We start from the raw sequence: 19,909 nt of genomic DNA, 5'->3' as shown, positions 1-19,909 counted from the left end.
TTTACCTTGAATAACACAGCTTATCTATTACCATATATCTAGGTAGTTTCTTGACAGACTTACGAAGTATGCATTAAGGGACGTCCCCGGGACTATTTGTTAGGAGCATTGCATCGAGACCAATTCTTGTACTGACTTGATAGCGTATGAGGCGAAGCGGCAGGGATGGGCCGGTACCGTTGCCATAGTTGGGGATAAACTGGGTTCCAATCACGGCTACGCGCTTTTTGTCGTCTATAATAGAGATAGCGTCCTTCCTAGAGCTTACATTTCCATTTCCTCCGTACTCACGATACATATCGTTGAGCCCCAGATATGTAGTTTCCTCAAGCTTAACAGGTTCTTTGCCTTGCGGGTTCTGTCTCTCAGTGATCTTACGCACTCTCTGGCTGCTCGCATTGTATATATACCATGTGGTCTCTGGTATGTCGCCTGTGATAATAATCTGACGTGAGGTTGCACGTAATTGATCCCTGTAGTTCCAAGCCATGATAGATAAATGGGGCATCTTCGTTATATTCCCATGCATTCCCTCGAGGCCATCATAGCGATATGTTTCCGTTTGGGAATTTACGGATGTTGGGTTGAGCCTGTTATTGAACTTTCCCGGTTCAATCTGACTAGGCGAAGAATACGTGTAGTTTCGAGTCCACCCTGGATTCGATGGATCTGAACCTTGGTGCCGGATGCTTATAATATTACCAAAATTATCGTATGAATACGTCTCCAGATATCTGCCCATGGCGTTACTGTCTTCAGGATGTTCGAGTCGTGTTTGAATTGAATTCCACGGACCAGGTGCACCAGGCTCATTCTTTCGACCAGCGCTTTGCCCAAGATGCTCACGACCAGATGCAGCTATCAAGCGATATTCTGGGTCATATGTATAATTGGCAGTAGGGTCCACCCGCTGATTTCTGAAGTAAATCGTCTGCTGAGCGTCATCACGGATTTGTGTAATGTTGTTCATGGCGTCGTAGAAGCAAAAGAGATCTTGCATCACATCTTTTCTGGGTCTGTTTCTTTTTGTGCGTACTCTTTTAAGGTTGAATGTATCTTTATCATATCCGTTGGTTGTAGAGACCCCGTTTCCATATTCGACTAGTGTCCTTTGCCCCCTCGCGTCGTAGTTGATATTTTGAACAATCGTCAGGTCTGATTCTCCTTGAATGTTAACTTTAATTGCTTTAAGCATCATGGATGCGTTGTATTCATCGAATATTACAGATCGATCTGGGCAATTAACTTGAACTTGTCAATTTAGGGCATAAAAAACCGTAGTAGTTTGATAAGCTTCACCTTCGAGTGGTACGTCGGTCAACCAGTCTATTGTAGTTTTGTACCCTTTCGCAAGTTGGCGTTCGATGGCAAGAAGATTGCCTTTGAAATCGTAGCGGTTGTTTTTCACAACCCCGGCTTGGTCTAGTAGCTTGACTACTTGGCCTCTTTGGTTGTGTTCTTCAGCTGTATCGCCTAACGTTTCGCCGTAGACGGTCTTTTCGATGCATATTTCATTTTGACCGTTCTCACTCAAGAATATAGCAGTTGGCCGATGCAGCTCGTCGCGGCTTGTTCGAAACATTTGACGCCTACTATCCCATCTTTGTATCTCCATGCCCATGGCGTCAGTTAACACCCAACGCTCCCCGGCTTCCATACTTGATGAATGTATACGGTTGCCCTTCACATCGTATGAATTATTCTCAACTGTGCGGCCTTGAGGGTCGATCGTCGCAAGCGTTTCCCCCTGAATATCCAGAACGGTGCACGTGGCATACTTCCCATATTCACCGTTGTCGATAATACTTACGACAGGTCTTCCCATTGAATCTATGTGGATAATTGTTGGTGTAGCGGCATACACGGCGGAATTGACGGCGGCTGATCGCTCCTCTGTGCCCAACTGCCCACCAACTCTTGCATAGTACCAAGTTGGAGGATATCTATCGTCTGTGAGTAACTGAAACAAACCTCTGATATCCAGGTCAGTCTTCGGGTTGGTTAGAACCGTGTCGCCCATGTCCCATCGTGTTTCGTGCCAGGGGCCAAACACAACTTTCTCCCAACTATGATTAGGATGTAGAGTTCCAACGGCACGCCCTAGAGGATCATAGAGTATTGTAGAAGTAACCCCAACGCTTTTATCCGGGAGAAACTTGTGCGTATCGTCGAAGAACGGTTCGAATTTTCTGACTTGGCTTCCTTTATTGTTGTAAACCGACCAGCCGGATCACACCCATCTTGGTAACGTGATTTGTTTAGTAGGCTCCACTTGTATTTTGTGCTGGATCTCTTTACCACAGCAATCAAAGTATGCAAAGGTTGCGTGGATTTTGACTGGTCCTACCGTCGGATCTACGGAATGCTGCTCTCTTGTCAAGATGGCAGTCCAGGTAGGTTATCTTTTCGTAAGCCCAGTGGGTGTGCTACTCTGCTGTGCGGCCCAGAAGCGGTCTTGATCATGGATGTACCTTGTAGTTGCGTTCCCTAATGGACGTACAGCAACTGTACTGGTTGGTTCTTCGAAGAATTGGTCAATATCATCCTTCTCAACGACAATCTGGAATCCGTTGAGGGGATCGCCAACATTTTCGGTAGTTCTCCCATGCTGCGCCAAACCTATAACATGTCCTAGCTCGTCGTATGCGCACTGGCTGCGGTTTCCATTAGCATTTATCATAAGGTTTGGGTGCGTTACTCGGTAATCTATCCTCAACTCGATTATATTTTGAACGGTATAGGTAAAGAGAACTGTATTGCCATCTACAGTGTGCCTTTCTGCCAGCAACCAAGTGAATATACGGTTTCGGCCGTTTGATGAGGAACTTACATCACTACTGTAAACTCTTAAGTTGTTATCCGGACCGAAGATACTGCCGATATTATCCCTTGAAATTGATCTCCAATGTACATCTGCAGGATTGTCAAGACTTGTCCAACGCTCAATCCGTTCAAATTTCCCTTTGATTCGTGGGTGATATCTTCTTACTTGCCATTTTGGTCTTGAAACTGAGGAACAAGATCCTCTCCGTTCATCACAAATACATCACCGTCTTCCTCGGTGCCAGCTCCATCCACATACCGAGGAAGGCCCTTGTCTGTTTTGCGAGATACACTTCCATTACTCAAGGACACCCAACCCAAAGGGCCCGTTCCCGCCTCTAGAACTATACCTCAGGTCAAGAGATGGCGCTCCAGCTGCACCTCTGGCTGGTGTCAAGGGAATTGGGACCGTGAGGTCTGCGGTACCAGTGACTGCGTTGACGTTAAACTTCTCACCGATATCTTTAATGGCGCCCCCTCCCTTAGGAAGGCTGAAAGAAGGAGATACTGGTTTTTGAAAGCCGGGTATTTCATTCTTAGGGGGGGTTACGCCTCCAGACAGTGGAGCGCTGTTGGATGCTGCGCTAGTTGGGGCGGCACCCTAGGGCGTTGACTTTTTGGGAAGCGACAGTAGCATGGTCTTGCAAACTTGTGTCGAAATGTTGATCATACGTTTTAAGAACAAGTAAATCATATAATTGCATACCCGAAACTTTGAAAGAACTGCACGAAAGCTTGGAAAGAAAGTTGGTAGGCTGAGTGGCTAGTTTATCTTAGGCTTTTAATTTATTGCGGGGTTTGAAGCTTCTGTGTGAGGTGATATCTTGGCAGCCAGAGCTGAGAAAGATCATAGTTTAGAAGACATGCACTGCAGCGCTGCTGAGGTACATCGATGTATGTGCATGATGGCTGATGCGCCTGTGCCCTCGAATATAGGCGTGTATGCATCGGCAACCTCCGTCAAGAAGATATATGTTTATTGTCATTGGTAGCTGGTCATCAATTGAAATTCCTGGGCCTCGAAGGAAAACTGGGGCACAGAAATCAATATTTTAACCTATACCTGATGGCACCACTGTTGAAAATTAAAGGATCGAGTAGCCTCTAACCGGATAGCCACGCAGATCTTGTTTCCCCGCCCAGGATGCTCTTGGCAAAGGTTATGGGCTTTGTGCAACCTCACAAAAAACCACAAGCTCAACACACCGATGTGTTCGAGATCAGGATGTTCGCGTGTTGGGAAGGCCGTCACGCAAAATCGCTACAAGCCTCCTCTTAGGACCAGTGAATATTCTCTAGGACTGCTTCGGCCTTTCCTCAAGTGATTCACTGCTCAATAGGAGACACTAAAATCCATGAAAATTTTGGTTCCATATCTAGGCATGCGTTGTCGGTTCCCGGCTAAAAATCTTAGGTGTGAGAAATCTTGTGGTCTGAGGGTATGTGGGAGACAGAGGGTGCAGTAATGTACTGGCGGACATCACCCTTAGGGACACGCTAGCCGCATAAATCACCTTCACTATTGATGCATCTGTTTTTCGTAACTCCTTCGGTCGGCTGTGCCGGGTTGTGTTGTATTGACTGCGGTTATTGATCCGTCGTATTCTTCATGACATACTTGATAGTTATAGAAAACATAGTAGCCAAGTGCAATTCCCGCGGCTCCCAAGTCTTGATATATCAAAACTTGGAAGGTTTCTTGAAATTTTGGTATCATAGGTCAGTAACGGTGCAGACAAACACCCAGCCATTGCTTGGGTTCCGCCAAGTGTTGATTGGTTAATTCGTTATGTTACACACGATATTCGACCAACCGGGATCTTCTTTCGGTGATTTAGCTGCATGAACGAACGACTTCATGAATACATGCAGGTTCTAGAAATTGGGTTTGTTTTCTAGAACCATCAAACTTAGGTATTTCAAGATTTGAAGACATGGAACTTTATGTAGCTTTGAAGGCTCTTGAACTTTTTGGACCCCGGTTCTGGATTGTACTATCCAGTTCGAAGAAACTTCCTGCCATCAGTAAAAACCCCTGTCAGCTACCTCTCGCCACGCACTCACGCACTCACTAAGTCGCCAAATCTCAAGGTTGTTATTGATCTTACCAAGTCGTAAAGGTTGAATCCCAAGTTTTTTTTTTTTTTTCAAAGTCGTTACTAACGCGTGGTGCTTGCTTTAAGAGTTTTACTTACCCCTTTTTACCATAGTTGAGGTGTGTGGTATTTTGTTATAGAGTTCCCAATTTTGTGTTGTCAAATTCTGCCTATTGGTTTGTGTTGTAGGAGTTTGCGCCTGGTCGACATGCAACCCTTATGTCACCTCCCAACCCCACTTTTTGGCATCGAGCCCGGCCGCCCTTTAGACACCACCCTTCTGCTTCAAAATACTAGGGCCGTAACTGAAATCTTCAACGTCTGAAGTCGTAGGACATGCTCCCATCTGGAACAACAAAAGGCTTCCTGTTGCGGTTCCTCAAGATCGAGGGTTCTACTTCGTAGATCAGAATGCTGCACGGCTACCGGAATACACCCTCGAACCAATTTTTCATGCAATAACCTCTATGAATCCTTTGTTTCGATTCGATGGCGTCGACGTCGTATTGAATAGAAATAGTTTAAAGAAACTCCTGGATTTCTGCAAGAACACTTACCTAGAAAGCTTCCGTCTTAATCTTTTCATCGTCAACGACACGTTGTTTATAGAACGTTGTGCTAAAACGCCAACGGAAATCGTCAGGCGGAACGAGGGCTACGGAAGGAATTTCGAAAAGGCGTTTACCAAACCGCCAAAGAAGAGTACAGGTCATCATCGTGTCTTGCGGTATCATCTCGGAAACTTGAATTGTGTCGTACGTTTTGAGGTTGATGCTTCTTATCAAGGGAATCAAGCCAGCGATGAGAGCTTGTCCAGCGAGCCATTAGTGGATACAATCGGGGGATTGAATCTCAGTAGTTCGGAGTCAGATAATACCGCAGCATCACCATCAAAAATTACCACTAACAGTAGGCTTAAGAGCATCTATACGGCCGAAGAAACTATGCCACAGTCAATGGCTGCAAAAATAAAAACGTTCACCGGGACATAGGTTTTGGTCGGCTCTTCCCCAGCTCTGGTTCGGCCGAACGCCTTGGTTAATTGCTGCACATCACAATAAGGGAACATTTGACGAAATCAATATCTCCCACAAAAAGCCTGAGCAGTTCAGATGAGATTTCAAGACCCTTTACGGAAGATGGTCACAGTTATCGCGCAGTTGAGAGATATAATTAGGAAGAACAAAGGACTCTACTGCATTGCTATCTTTGAACGAAACCGAGAGTCAACATCTCGGGTTATCAAGGTTTATGCCTCTGGGTTCCCGAGTAGACAGCCCTTGCCACAGAGCCTGACCAAGCACTTTTGGACTTCTTAAGGTGAGCGGAGCGGCCACGAATAAACCGTATTTCTAGCACATCCGGCATGATTTGGGGCGAAGTCCCCAGTCCAGTCTCCACAGTTCCCCCTTTTCTATCAGAAATTAACTTCTTGCTTTTCTAGCTAAGAGGGTAATATGATTCTTGCTTCTTCTCATTACGATATCAGCTTGTTCCATGATACGTACTCTGCAAAGAGTATATCCCCTGACCTTGCCCGCTAAGCACGCACGACCCCCCAAGTTAGTACCAATCACAAAATAGCATATAGAAGCTTACTGCACAGTCCTCTGGAGATGGAAGCTAGTCTCCGAAGCGAGCAAGGAGGTTGATATCAACTGTTTGAAAAAGAGGAGTTTGCATATAGTGTGGATTGATCTCTAATTTGATAGTTATTGTAAATGCTCAGGTACCCTGGCACGAAAGAATATCCCGTAAATTCATTTCTCCTAGTGCCTCAACTTATCCTGTTTATCATTAGATATCGCATGTTATGTATTTTCACACTTCACTACCGGCTCCACTCTCGATATGTCAGTTAGGGCAAAGAATATATCCTATTAAACATTTAGCAGCCCGCTGCTTATCCGTGTGATATATTATAACTTGAACGTCTTCGCAGAATTTAAATATTATATCTTTACAAAGTGCTTATAATTTTGTCCGGTTCTGCTCGCGATCCTGAAATATGGCAGAATATTCGAATGTAAAACGTAACTTTTGGGCGTCGACAATGCAACACAACAGTCACAACACAATCGTGACAGTGAAGCGGCGCAATCGTATTATATCGTCCCTTACCATCCTCTTAGGCTGGTAAAGATTCAGTGCTTTGCTGGTTTGAGATGGTAATGTCGATGTCTCTCGTCCTGACAATCCCGTTAGAGTTCTTCGCCACGATTTCTTCTTCGCTATCGTTTCTAGTGTGACTATCTTTGCCCCCGCGAATCTTTGTATGCCGTCTAGTGTCTTCGTTGACACCCAATCTGCTTAACTGTACGCCGCCATCGGTCCTTGACCTTCCAGTCCAACCATCGTTTGAGCGGCTTGGGTATCCATATGATTGTCCATAGGAAGAGGATTTGAAGACACCCTTGAACAACGGTCGCAGTGGTGGAGCGGAGGCAGTGATGATCGCGAGGTTAATTTCGATGTTGGAGAAAAGGAGGATGAAAATAGCGTCGTAGGAAACGTCTTTGGTGTTCTGGTAAAGCCAGAGAGCCCAGATACGGCTGATGCTTGCGAGTACCGCGATAAAACCGATGAAGAAGATCCCGACTAGCGCAACTGTAAGGCGACGTGTTTGGTTAGCGAGCGGTCGGGGACCTCGCGAAATGGGCGATAGTTCTACATACTTCTCTTCCGCTTTTGGATTTGAATCGTCATTAGAATGGGGATAGGGAGACACAAAATGAGTATATCCGTGAGAATGTTGACAGAAGCGCTGGTATAGTATAGAACGCTGAGATTCATACAGCCTGTCGGGAAAGTTACAGACCAAGACATACTCGGTTTTGGGCATTCAAACATCTACACAGTTTTGATTATTAGAGGGTTTTAAGGTTTCTTGGCGGGCAAATTTAGAGTCCTACATAAACGAATTCGATGGCGATCGTATACGCCAGGACCAAGCCTATTGTCGACCATATCGCAATTTGGTATTTTTTTTGTGGCGAAATCCCCTTGTAGAACGACAAGATGGAGAGTTTTATGACGCAGAGGACGATCGGGTAGATTAGTTGGTACGCATACCAATGTTTTAAGGTCGGAATCAGCGCGTCGAAAGTCTTGACGTTGCAAAGGAAGCGATGTTAGTATCGTAGTGTTTGTCGGGCCGGCTTGAGGAAGACGACTTGTTTCACTCACAATGGTCTCGATATGCTTTCCAGTCCCATGAGAAACGTGAAAGTAATTGAGAATTCCCAAAATCCAAGCAAGCACCAACCCTACGAGAATAAGCCAATCATCGAGGCCAACTTTCCTGATGAACACAGCGCGACAGTAAAATCTATCGATCAATAACATATATCAGCTCGTTGATCTTTGCTATAAGCTGTTAATAAGATAGGCATAAGAGATAACCTTAAACTGACGACAGCGAGAGAACATATTAAAAGCGCGAATGTGATACCGTAGAACAGCGGCTGGCGAGTCTCTGCTGCATAAGCAGGATCTAATGGTGGAGGAGCTGGTAAGCCGTCGGACATGTTGAACGATGGAGTTCTTCTTTCATGTCAGATATACGGACCAAGCCTCTGGGTCGTAGTCGAAAGGCCCCGTTATGGGGGATCTCGAAGAATTCTGTTCGGAGATATATTGGCACGGGACTCGACAGTGATAGAGGTGATCTTGGTCTATTGAGGAATGTGATTACTATCTTGTATTTTGATAGTCCCATTCCGCGGATCGAGTGGGGCCCTCCTCTTTAAACCTCTTTAGACCTCTTAGTCTCTGCTTCATCTCGTGAATTGAACCTGAAAGAGCGGTGATTTCCTGATCCAAATCCAGCCCCAGAATGCTATGTCCCGTGTTGCATTTTGATTTCGGCTCTGTTAATATGTCTAGACTTTAATAGTTTTCTATTTTATTGGGATATATTATTTGATACAATAGTCGACCTCTACTCCTGAAACCTATTCTTGTTATGCAGCTACTTTCGTAGCTTTCTCGTTCGTCTGCTGGTTCAAGTCATCAGATATCTCCCTGTCTGATCGGTTGCATATGGTTCCACCCTCCAAGTCATAGAAACTGGTGTCCAAGATTCCAACCAGGACAAAAGGGCCGACCTGCGGACGAATTTAGGAAAGCTGCGAGACAAGGATTCGGTTGTATGTCTGTGGCACAGAACCAAAGGCCCGGCAGCTATCGTCTCATCCCTAGGATATCCTTGCTACGGCCTGGTTTCCGAGTTGATACGCTCAGATGTTTTAGTTAGTTTCTCTCCGGTCAGCCGGGTGGGAACCAGTTAGCGAGGAGCGGCTTGTTAACCTCAGCCGCAATATCGCAGGTCAGCCCTTGGTAAAGGAACGCCCTGGATTAGGGATTTTGTTGCATGTCTTGGTACTCCTGCACATATACTTAGTCTCTTTTGAGGTCGCTTAGCTGATGTTAATCTCACCCCTTTTCGCATTATTTCGCCGTGCATACGAGAAAAATCTTTAATTCGGTTGAAGGGATATCGCGGTAGCGAAATATTCTTGGGGATTAAAAATTATCAAAATGTATTCGAGTAAAACTATCTTCTATGGACCTGGAATCACGCAAACAGCCAACAGCCAACAACCAACTCGACTCTCCTCAAATCTACTTTACAGGAAATTGCACTTTACGGTTTCTCGTAAGTGTAGCATAGGAAACCTTGCGTATTGAGAAGCGCGCTCAGTGGGGCATTAGGAGCGAGTTTCCCGATGTTGATCTGGAAGCTGGCAGTAACATTTCCACCACTCAGATTATTATAATCAAATGCGACGATTGGCCCGGAGACCTCGGTCAAGGATCTTGGCAGGTTTTTCTTCTGCCACTGCCACTGCCAAAAGACCCTATCCAAATTAGCATGGTGGAGATAGAAGAGAGGATCTGTCTCAGATGTTGATTAGACTCAGTTGTCACTTGTCAAAGTGTATCCCGGACGGGATAAACATCGCTTTATTACTTACCGCCAGGGCTGTTATAAGCATCGCCAATGGTGCCAAGGGCACCCCCGACACCGAAATGACCAGATCCGTGAATGTTTGGGATGGTGAAATCTGGGACATTTTCAAGACGACGAGTGAAGTGACCATAGTCCGGGGTGTCCCACACCCAATTGATATTACTTTGGTTTCCCCATTTCATGAGCGGACGGGAAAAGTCTCGAGTTAGACAGTGGGGATTATAGCCTGTAGATTCGCCCGGACCCATATTGACCGTGAACTTGGGGTACGCGAATGGGCCATCTGGTACGCAACCACCACCAGTTCGGTCCGGAATGCCAAATGGGTTATCACCATTCTTGTAAGGTCCGTTACCTCCGAATCCTGTAGTAGGATTGAAGATCGGCCATTGGGCCATGTCTAATCCAGAAGCATTGTCGTATTCCCAATCCCAATATGGCTGGGCACCAGTATACCCACAAAGATTTCTCAGGTAGTGCTCATAAGTGGCGATGAAGTATCTGTGCCAAAGAACGAAATGGCCCTAATCCGCGGCGTTAGAACCGTGACGTTGGCCACCAAAAAAGGATAAGTCATCTTCGCCCGCGGCACGGCTCGGAGATGTGTAATTTGGCAAAAGTTTGAAGGGGGACTTACGACCCAATGGATAGTAGGAGTTTGTTCAGAGTGTGTCCCTTGGAAGTCGTCGAAAATGTTTTTGGCTCCGGGGATGCCGCTGACACTTTTCTTTTTGGTCAAACATTGAACAGCTGCAATGTATTTGGACTTCTCAGAGGTCGATAGCTTTCGCCTGGTCCAGAATTTGTGTTAACTGCTGAAGTGTGGCATCTCCGCAAGAAGCTTTCTATCGGCAAGGGCAAAGGATCATGCTTACCATGATTTCCTGACAACTGGTCTACACCGTGCGCTACAGTATGCTTTTGAGGGGGTTGGCCATGGCAGGAGGGGGGAGACACCTGACGGCTTAAGAGCCCCTGCAGTATCTTCCAATGCAGGGGCAGTAACCACCTCTGCAGGGGCTGGGGCTGGACAACGAGGGAGAACAGCTGCAAAAGCCTGCGATGAGATCGCTAATCCTATAAAGGAGGCGGTAGCAGTTGACCAAAACTTCATGATGAAGGTAGGAAGGTAGGAAAATCCAAAAAACAGTAAAACGAAGGAAGGGATGATCAGGATGATCCTTTGCGCCGTAAAGTCGCAATAGTAGCAGTAGCCTCTTTGGCAAAATATTGACGGTGAACCTTGGGTTAGGGAGCAGAAGAGGTAGGATCAAAGGCACGTTCCAGGCCAGCTTATATAGCTCTGTCGTGATAACCCAATTCCACGTGGACCCACCTCAAACGTGATCCAGGGTCCCTTTCTTTAGATGAAATCGACAATGCACGAGGCAAAAACGGGTCTCAATTTCCCTAGTGGAGTCGCTGAATTGGAAGTCATTTGGGCGAATTGGAACACCGTTACGAATCCCCAAGGTTGCCGCCACCCGGACTACGGCACTTATTTTCGGTGTGGTGAGTCGGTTTAGCCCTAATAGAGAGTACATCCACATAAAAGCACAAGTACCTCTGGAAGAAGTATGTATGTATTGGTCAGAGATTGTAAATATGTGCCATGATCCGATTTGAGGGAATAGTGCAACAGCCATAAGTTAACGAGATTATATAGCCTGGGAACCCATATATTGTGTCGATAATTCGATGGCTAGCATCGGCCAAGCAAATGTCGCCGAGGGCTACGGTACAAGAGGCTATGTATGCAACCTCTTGACCAAAGAAGAACCAAGTATATTGGGAGATGATTTCATTTCGGCAATTTTGTCACGCATCAATAATGTTGTTCAAGTTTCAAGTCGGCTTTGCGACCTCTTGGAGCAATGTAAGCTCTAGACTTTGTTGCCGTCGTGTTGGGATTGAAAGAATCTCAAACCAAAAAATCCAACACAACATAAACGACGCGGGTTTGTTGTTCCTGGAAGGGAACGTCTGTTGTCAAAGTGAAAGGCAAACTGGGAGGTCGATAGTTGAAGCTATCGTGAATCCCTTTTGTATTGCTATTGTGAAGTGTCGATGAAGTCGATGAAAGGTGATCAGAAGTGATGATGATTATTTACATGAGAGTGGCTTGCTTAAATAGTAGGAAGCAGGACCACGTGACGACGTCACATGACGTTATGAAGCCTGTTGGGACGCAACAGGGTTTAGCTGCGCGGACAAGGTGACACAGAACGTGGATTGTAACGAGGCGTGTACCAATCGACATGATGTTCATGGCTGCTGCTAATCCGACGCTGACCGAAGCGGCCGCTTTATTGTGTCGCACAGCCCAAGCCACATTCTACACCTCGTGTGTTTTGCGACGCCCCTGTCAGAATCTTGTGTGTTCTCTTGATTGTTCTTGTTAGATACATGCGATGGAGCCATACAACAACAACACTAATAACGCTAATAACATTATGTTATCACAATATTATAAACCAATGGACAATTAGAGTTGCTTATGGGAACGAATTGGTGGTTGAATAGTCTTCGATTGCTTAGTGCAAGTTTGATGTAACTAGGATGGAGGCTAAAATCTCCAAACGGCTAATTTACATAAGTCAATTCAACACATTTTGTTTTTTCCGCAACTAACAACACAAAAGTTAAAGGGTGGAGAGTCTTTTGGCACTGGCGAAACTGTTTTGAATTGGATGAGAGTTCCGACCCGATACTGGTGCATTAAAGAGTGTGAAATCTATGGAGTATAACGAGGCCCGCTTACAGAACTCGGGCTGGCGTCTCAACTCCGCCTTCAAGGAACCGCAGCAAAATATCGAAGAACACGCAGAATACTGCCAAGCTATCTCGTAGATCAGGTAGGTGTGACCAAACTGTCACACTCCTAGACATCTTTCTAGAAGGTCACTGCAAGATCCATCGACGAACAATTTCCACCATGTATCCTTTGCATACGAACGCAACTGTTCGATGAAAAGAACAACCTTTAATGTGCCTAAAAAGGTAACGGTGTCACCGATTACCCACGGCGTCGATATGATCTTATATTTGTTAGCCGTATTCCTTCAAGCAAGAGCTGGGTAAGAGGCGACTTAGACTTACAATAAGGTCCGGCTCATCATATACCAAATGAAGGCACCAAATAAAACCGGAGACAATCACTACCGGGACGCAAGGAACTGCCTCGGCAGACGCCCCAATTTGCCTTGCCTTGAGCAATATTGCACCTCCGATCACGCCCGCCTGCATTTGAGCTTCCTGGATACAGCCAGTGCCTGCTTTTACTTCAATAGCTGCGAAAGCGGGTGCGTTTCTCAAGCTCGGATGTATAAAAGGAGAGAAAGTTTCGTCGATTTCGGCTGGTGGGTACCTTACCTGGCGCCGAAGTTGCCTAAACTTGGAGTCGTAGAGATTGCTTCCATGGATAATAATATCCGGGGCATCTTCATCGGTAGTATACAAGGGTGCAAGTTGTTGTTCTCTCTAGGGGATGTCAGAAATTTGAAGATGTACAGATATAGATTATTTGGTGATTCTTACATTCCTGCGACTTGAAGCGGCCCCGGCCTCCCCTTCGGCAGCCCTTCGAGTAGAGCCTTCGCCATATGTGACAAGACGCTCTCCGTCGCATCGTCACTGTAATTTCGAAGGCCATTTTCGTAATAGAATGTTACGTGATTAATAAGATCAATTCCGTACTTCGGGGAATCGCTGAAGAGAGAAGTTGGGAATTCAGTGTCAGGAAATTTTGTTACAAGGCTCTCCTATAGCTGGTCAGTGTTTTAAATAGACTATCAGCTAGCTTATCTAATTTTACGCACCCGAGAGGACAAAGGTAGAATGCCTTTAGGTAAGCTTTCTGAAAGAACAAGTTTTTTGAAATCCAAGACCGTCCGCGGGATACTCCCCGAGGCGAGGTCATGAGTATGGGAAAAGACAAATGCTGGCGAATATTTTGCCAGGCCTGCCCGTCGCATGGGAATTGAGGTGGATACTTGAGATACTGTAGTCCTTGCACTGACAGACTGGGACCTAGTGCTCAGTTTCTCCAGGCTAGAGTTCCTCGAGCTAAGTTGTTTCGTTGAAACGAGCTTAGAAACGGGCTTTACGAGTCTGCGGGCACCTATATTCCCATCTGAAGCCAACGGAAGCCCATTTTGCGAAGCAAAACCGAATTTCCGTTTAATGGGAGAACCCGAAGGTGAGAGTGTTTCCTGAATCGTGGACGAAGTCTCAAGTTGCTCAATCACAAGATCTTCATGGAGGTCGGCAGGGGCCTCCTCCGGGTTAATGTTGGCCATATCTGCGGTGTCCGAAATCTGGACGTCGTGAATCCATTTGCGGATCGAATCGTAAGGAGAAGAGTTTTCACGCAGGTCATTAAAAGTTGGGTTGCCAGGGTTATCTATTAGTTTCGCGCGTCGTATGTGTTTATAGTCACGACCATCATCGTCTTCCGACCGAGGTCTCTTCAAGTTATCCATTGTAGCATGACGTGTAGAGGAATGTGAATTACCGTGTTAATATTTCGTGTGTTCGCCACTGTCAGAATCTTGTGTGTTCGTTGATTGCGACGGAGGCATACAACAATAACACCAATAACACTAATAACAACGCCGTGTAACCATACTTCTGACAGCCGCAATGCAAACGAAGGGTTCTGAAATACGACGCAACACAACACCAGCATCCAAGGTTGTTGCAAGATGCGAAACAAGGATTCGAAAACACAGTGAGGACAGGAAAATAGCGATCACAATCTACGCTTGGCCGACTGGTCCACCATCAAGTAGCAAAGTTCTGCTCAGCTGAACAACTCGTCTGTATACGAAGACCGTAATCTGAAAAGCGATTGCGATCGCGACCACTGGTCAGGAACCACCACCATGTGGGGCTCTGGTAACATCAAGCATGCCGAACCAGGGTTTCAGAACTTCAATGGAACCACGCCAATCCTCTCCTATACAGAAGACAACTATCGATCCTCGAGACCTTCGCTTTTCATGACGCTCCACTGACATTTTATCACCCGTTCGGACTTTTCTTTTGCTGAAACCGTGAATCAAAATGCTATTCGGCTCGCTCATTATAGGGCTCTCCCTCGTGCCGCTGCCTTAGAGCGCAGAGCCGCATGCAATGCAGATCTCTGCCTTCGAGGTGTGTCCCTGGACCACATTGGAACCGAGTCAAGAATAACTAACTGCTGGCAAAAAAGGACCAATATAGCATTACGCGCTCCTCAAATACCCGGACGGCTTGAGGCGGTCTCGGCGTGCAATTCTTTTTAGGTTGACACAGTTACTCCTTCGGCGGTGTAAGTAATTACCAAGCAGAAGGCTTTGCTTCCTCCTGTATAGCATCACGATAAGAACAAATAAATAACGGCAGCAACGAAAATATCGGAGTATTAGACTATTGAACTTACTGAAGTAATTAGGACCGTGACTGTAACTATAACCTCCTCCACGACTTTAACTTCAGTCTCGCATACAACTGAGACCAGCACCGCCGGCGAAACGGTTGCATCGACGGTTTTTGGGATTACGACAGTTCTAACATCTACAAAAACTATTTTCACTCCAACTGCCCTTCCCGGAAAAATAAAACGAGATGCAGCGGCTACGGGCGGGTTCCCTTCTTAGGCATCCGCCTGTTCCGGTCCGGTACAGTTCGATTTACAAGTGCATGTTCCTGCGTTGGTGTCACAACCGCTGCAACTTGTGACCAACCCCGACAACAACCGTCACTAGTACTTCCATAACTTCTTCGTCTGTTACTACCACTCTGACAGAAACTAGTTTTCTCACTCTCACAAGCTATCTCGTAGATCATGTAGGTGTGACCAAACTGTCACACTCCTAGACATCTTTCTAGAAGGTCACTGCAAGATCCATCGACGAATAATTTCCACCATGTATCCTTTGCATACGAACGCAACCGTTCGATGAAAAGAACAACCTTCAGTGTGCCTAAAAAGGTAATGGTGTCACCGATTGGCCACGGCGTCGATGTGACCTTGTATTCGTTAGCCATATTCGTTAGCCATATTCCTGCAAGCGCAAATAGGGGAAAATGCGGCTTAAACATACGATCAGATCTGGTTCGTCATATACCAAATGAAGATACCAATTAGACCCGATGGCAATTACTGCTGGGACACAGGGTACTACATCTGCAGATGCCCCGATTTGCCTTGCTTTAAGCAATATCGCACCACCTACCACCGCCGCTTGCATTTGAGCTTCCAGAAGATTGCCACCGCCTGCCTTAATCTCACTAACTGCGAAAGCAGGGGTATCCTTTAAGCCTGGACGTGCGAATGGGGAGAAGGTTTCGTCGATCTCGACCGGCCGGAACTTTGCTCGGCGACACAGTTGGCCAAATTTGGAGTCGTAGAGTTGGTTTATTTGAATGACAATATCGGAGCGTAAAGGGGGCGTCTTCATTGGTAATATACCAGGGTGCAAGTTGTAGTTTTCCCTAAAAAAAAAAATTAGAATTTTAAGGCCCGCGAATCCAAATCATCTATGGATTCCTACACTCCCGTTACTTCAAGAACCTCCCGCCTCTCCTTTGACAGCCCACGCAGTAGATTTTTCGCCATATCTGACCAGGCGCTCTCTCCTACATTGTCGCGGTACTTCCGAAGGCCAATCTCGTAATAGGATGTTACGTGATCAACAATATCAATTCCGTACTTCGGGGAATCGCTGAAAAGGGAAATTGGGAACTCTGCGTCGGGAAACTGTACTACGAGACTCTCCTATAGCTGGTCAGTGTTTTAGATGGACTATCAGCTTATCCAATTTTACATACCTGAGACGATGAAGGCAGAATGCCTTCACTTAAGTTTTCTGGAAGAAGGTGTTTTTTGAAGCTTAAGACCGTCTGCGGGATAGTTCCTGAGGCGAGATGGTGAGTGTGACAAAAAACAAATGCCGGGCAAGATTTCACCATATCTGCCCGTCGCATGGGAACTGAGGTGGATCCTTGAGATACTGTAGTTCTCGCACTGACTGATTGCTTGTCCTGGCTACTGTTTCTCGACTGGGACCTGGTGCTCTGTTTCTCCGAGATAGAGCTGCTCGACTTAATTTGTTTCGTTGGAACGAACCTAGAAATGGGGTCTGCGAGTCTGCGGATAGCTAAATTCCCATATGAAGCCAACGGAGGCCCATTTTGCGAAGCAAAACCGAATTTCCGTTTAACGGGAGAACCAGGACGTTCCGAAGGTGTCTCCTGAATCGTGAACAAAGTCTCAAGTTGCTCAACCACAGGATCTTCATGGAGGTCGGCAGAGGCCCCCTCCGGGTTAAAGTTAGCCATATCGATATCTGCAGTGTTCGAAATCTTGACGTCGTGAATCCATTTGCGGATCGAATCGTAAGGAGAAGAATTTTCAAGCAGGTCATTAAATGTTAGATCGTCAGGATCATCTGTTGGTTTCGTGCGCCGTAGGTGTTTAGAATTACGACCATCATCCTGAGGGCCGTCTTCCGACCGAGGTCTCTTCAAGTTATCCATTGTAGTATGATGTGTAGAGTATGCTATGAATGTGAATTACCTATGCAACTGAGCCGTGTTAATATATGCTTTCGTGCTCAAGTCAGAAACTACTGCTCGTCGACCATCATAATACATCATGCCAAATTTGAGGTGCCGTGCGTGAGTGTTATATTGCGTGTTCGCCACAATGTAAACAAAAGGTTCCGAAATATGACGCAACACAACACAATCCAACATCCAAGAAGGGAACAAGTTGTCACAGTGAAAGAGGCAAACTAGGAGGTCGATAGTTGAAGCTATCGTGAATCCCTTGTTATTGCTATTGAAGTTGTGTCGATGATCGATGATTGTCGATGAAGAATTATTTATGAGGGTTGCTTGTTTAATAGCGGGAGGATCACATGACGTCATGAAGCCTGTTGGGGCGCTACAGATTCGAGACTAACCCAAGATGCGATATTCACGAAAGAAGGTTTCGAAGACACAGCCGAGGACGGGGGAATAGTGATCACAATTTACGTTTAGCCGACTGACCCACCATCAATTAGCAAAGTTCTGCTCAGCTGAACAACTCGTCTGTATACGAAAACCGTGATCTGAAGAGGGATTGCGATCGCGACCACTGGTTAGGAACCACCAAGTCTAACAAAATGCTAGTCGTTGCGCGCCATACTCATACTTCATAGGATTAGCAAAAACCTTCATACCGAGAAGGCAAACGAGAAGTGGAGCTCACTACCTTAAATATCGGCGAATATCCCAATTTTAGTCATCCGACTGGACTCCACTATGAGCCTGAATTTATAAAGGAGACGACAACTATCGATCCTCGAGACCTTCGCTTTTCATGACGCTCCACTGACGTCTTATCGCCCGTTCAGACTTTTGTTTTGCTGGAGCCGTGAATCAAAATGCTATTTGGCTCGCTCGTTATAGGGCTCTTCCTCGTGGCGTCTAGTGCCGCTGCCTTAGAGCGCAGAGCCACATGCAATGCAGATCTCTGCGTCCCTGGATCACATTGGAACCAGGTCAAGAATAACCGCTGACAAAAAAAGGACCAATACGCGCTTCTCAAATACCCGGCTTGAGGCGGCTTTCTCGGCATGCAATTCTTTTTGGGTTGACACAGCTGCTCGGTGGTGCAAGTAATTACCAAGCAGAAGGCTTTGCTTCCTCCTGTATAGCATCACGACAAGAACAAATAAATAACGGCAGCAACGAAAATATCGGAGCGTTGGACTATTGAACCCACTAGAATAATTAGGACCATGACTTCTTCGTCTGTTACCACCACTCTGACAGAAACCAGTTCTCTCACTCTGACGTCTACCAAAACCGTGGCTTCTGTTACCTCAACACAAACAGTTGGCAGTGTGGCCACTGCATATGCCAGTCAATTTGAACTCCGAGTTCTCCGGACTCAAGCTGGGGTGCAGCGATACGTTAAAATTATAAATGCGAATGAAGTCAATTGGCTGGTCGCTATCGACGATTTTAGCACGGCGACAATCTTCTCCCTTTCACCCTCTGGTATTCTATTCTCACTCGAGGGTGGCGCATATAAATTGGCATATTCACCGACTCCAAACACGGGAAGCATTGGACTAGCCCTCAGGATTGACTCCTCTATTCCTTCCGATCGCAGAGAGTGACAGCGCCGTTACATGCTCAATTGGCACAATAGCTAACTTTAGCCCAGCTCGTTGGCATGCTGACAGCTCCCATGCTTCCTTATATCAATCCACTTCCAACACTTATAATAGTGTTACTACTGCTGTCTCTATATAAAAATCGTGTCTATTGTCATTCCACCTGTATAGAGTTTCTCTTCCCTTTTTGGATTACGTTCACACCAAGCACTCGTCATAGAGACCCATATATATTTATTAATATAGCAAGGAATGTTAGCAAGTTTGATCCTGGCTTCCTGAATAAATTAAACACTTAAGTATCTGAATTTATCGTTCTATATGAGTACAAGGGTCGATACAAGCTGGTCTGGGTTAAGTTCGTATATTGTATTCACCATATTGTACACAGCTGCCATAACTCTGTGTATGTAGCAACCTACTGGCGGATCGTACTATCGGTGATTAATTATTTTGCTTAAGAGATCGGCTGAGGTTATTAATTTGGTGCTGAAAATTCATAGATATTCTGGAGGAATTTGCTATGGAACTAAATGACGAGCCTCGAACTCAATCAATCCCGAGCGTATAGAGAACTCCAGAACCGAAGTAAACCTGTGCCGAATAAAGAACAACAGTGAAACCAATTGAGGGTCGACCACTTCCCTCAAAATATCCAGATTTCTTTTTTTCTTTTTTTTTCTTTTTTTTTTTTTTTCCGTAAATTTAGGCCCGGTTAACTCACTAGGTGTCGATTCACGATTCGATTTACAGATGCAGAGCACTAAAGCTAACATGAAGTCCAACGTTGCAACATTCAAGCAGCTACACCCAGAACATAAGTGAAGGTGCTCCCCGCGTAAACAACCAGTCGCGTAACTACCTAA

At 45.8% G+C, this 19,909-nt stretch overlaps 5 protein-coding genes across 5 annotated transcripts; all 5 read right to left on the bottom strand.

The window, feature by feature from the left end:
* Nucleotides 1-73: 73 nt before the first annotated feature.
* DFL_000011 (uncharacterized protein) lies at nucleotides 74-2,996 on the bottom strand (the record flags this gene model as incomplete). Its single annotated transcript, XM_067629669.1, has 5 exons — nucleotides 74-1,245; nucleotides 1,300-2,155; nucleotides 2,501-2,650; nucleotides 2,831-2,913; nucleotides 2,990-2,996. 5 exons carry the CDS (start codon nucleotides 2,994-2,996, stop codon nucleotides 74-76), a joined length of 2,268 nt encoding a protein of 755 aa, XP_067494531.1.
* Nucleotides 2,997-7,047: 4,051 nt separating this feature from the next.
* Nucleotides 7,048-8,446, bottom strand: DFL_000010 (uncharacterized protein; the record flags this gene model as incomplete). The annotated part of the gene is made up of 5 exons (XM_067629551.1): nucleotides 7,048-7,526; nucleotides 7,595-7,769; nucleotides 7,832-8,026; nucleotides 8,106-8,247; nucleotides 8,322-8,446. The coding sequence occupies 5 exons, from the start codon at nucleotides 8,444-8,446 to the stop codon at nucleotides 7,048-7,050; spliced, it is 1,116 nt and encodes a 371-aa protein (XP_067494530.1).
* A 1,118-nt stretch (nucleotides 8,447-9,564) lies between these two features.
* DFL_000009 (uncharacterized protein) lies at nucleotides 9,565-11,005 on the bottom strand (the record flags this gene model as incomplete). Its single annotated transcript, XM_067638815.1, has 4 exons — nucleotides 9,565-9,815; nucleotides 9,896-10,415; nucleotides 10,529-10,682; nucleotides 10,767-11,005. The coding sequence occupies 4 exons, from the start codon at nucleotides 11,003-11,005 to the stop codon at nucleotides 9,565-9,567; spliced, it is 1,164 nt and encodes a 387-aa protein (XP_067494529.1).
* A 1,759-nt stretch (nucleotides 11,006-12,764) lies between these two features.
* On the bottom strand, nucleotides 12,765-14,372 carry DFL_000008 (uncharacterized protein; the record flags this gene model as incomplete). Its single annotated transcript, XM_067637668.1, has 4 exons — nucleotides 12,765-12,929; nucleotides 12,991-13,369; nucleotides 13,429-13,652; nucleotides 13,710-14,372. The coding sequence occupies 4 exons, from the start codon at nucleotides 14,370-14,372 to the stop codon at nucleotides 12,765-12,767; spliced, it is 1,431 nt and encodes a 476-aa protein (XP_067494528.1).
* A 1,366-nt stretch (nucleotides 14,373-15,738) lies between these two features.
* On the bottom strand, nucleotides 15,739-17,412 carry DFL_000007 (uncharacterized protein; the record flags this gene model as incomplete). Its single annotated transcript, XM_067636512.1, has 4 exons — nucleotides 15,739-15,903; nucleotides 15,978-16,368; nucleotides 16,428-16,651; nucleotides 16,705-17,412. 4 exons carry the CDS (start codon nucleotides 17,410-17,412, stop codon nucleotides 15,739-15,741), a joined length of 1,488 nt encoding a protein of 495 aa, XP_067494527.1.
* Between the last annotated feature and the right edge of the window lie 2,497 nt (nucleotides 17,413-19,909).

This window comes from Arthrobotrys flagrans (genome assembly GCF_004000055.1).
Source record: "Arthrobotrys flagrans strain CBS H-5679 chromosome Unknown unitig_15, whole genome shotgun sequence".
Classification (NCBI taxonomy): Eukaryota; Fungi; Ascomycota; class Orbiliomycetes; order Orbiliales; family Orbiliaceae; genus Arthrobotrys; species Arthrobotrys flagrans.
Note: the sequence above shows the minus strand (reverse complement) of the source record. Positions and strands in the feature narration are given on the sequence as shown.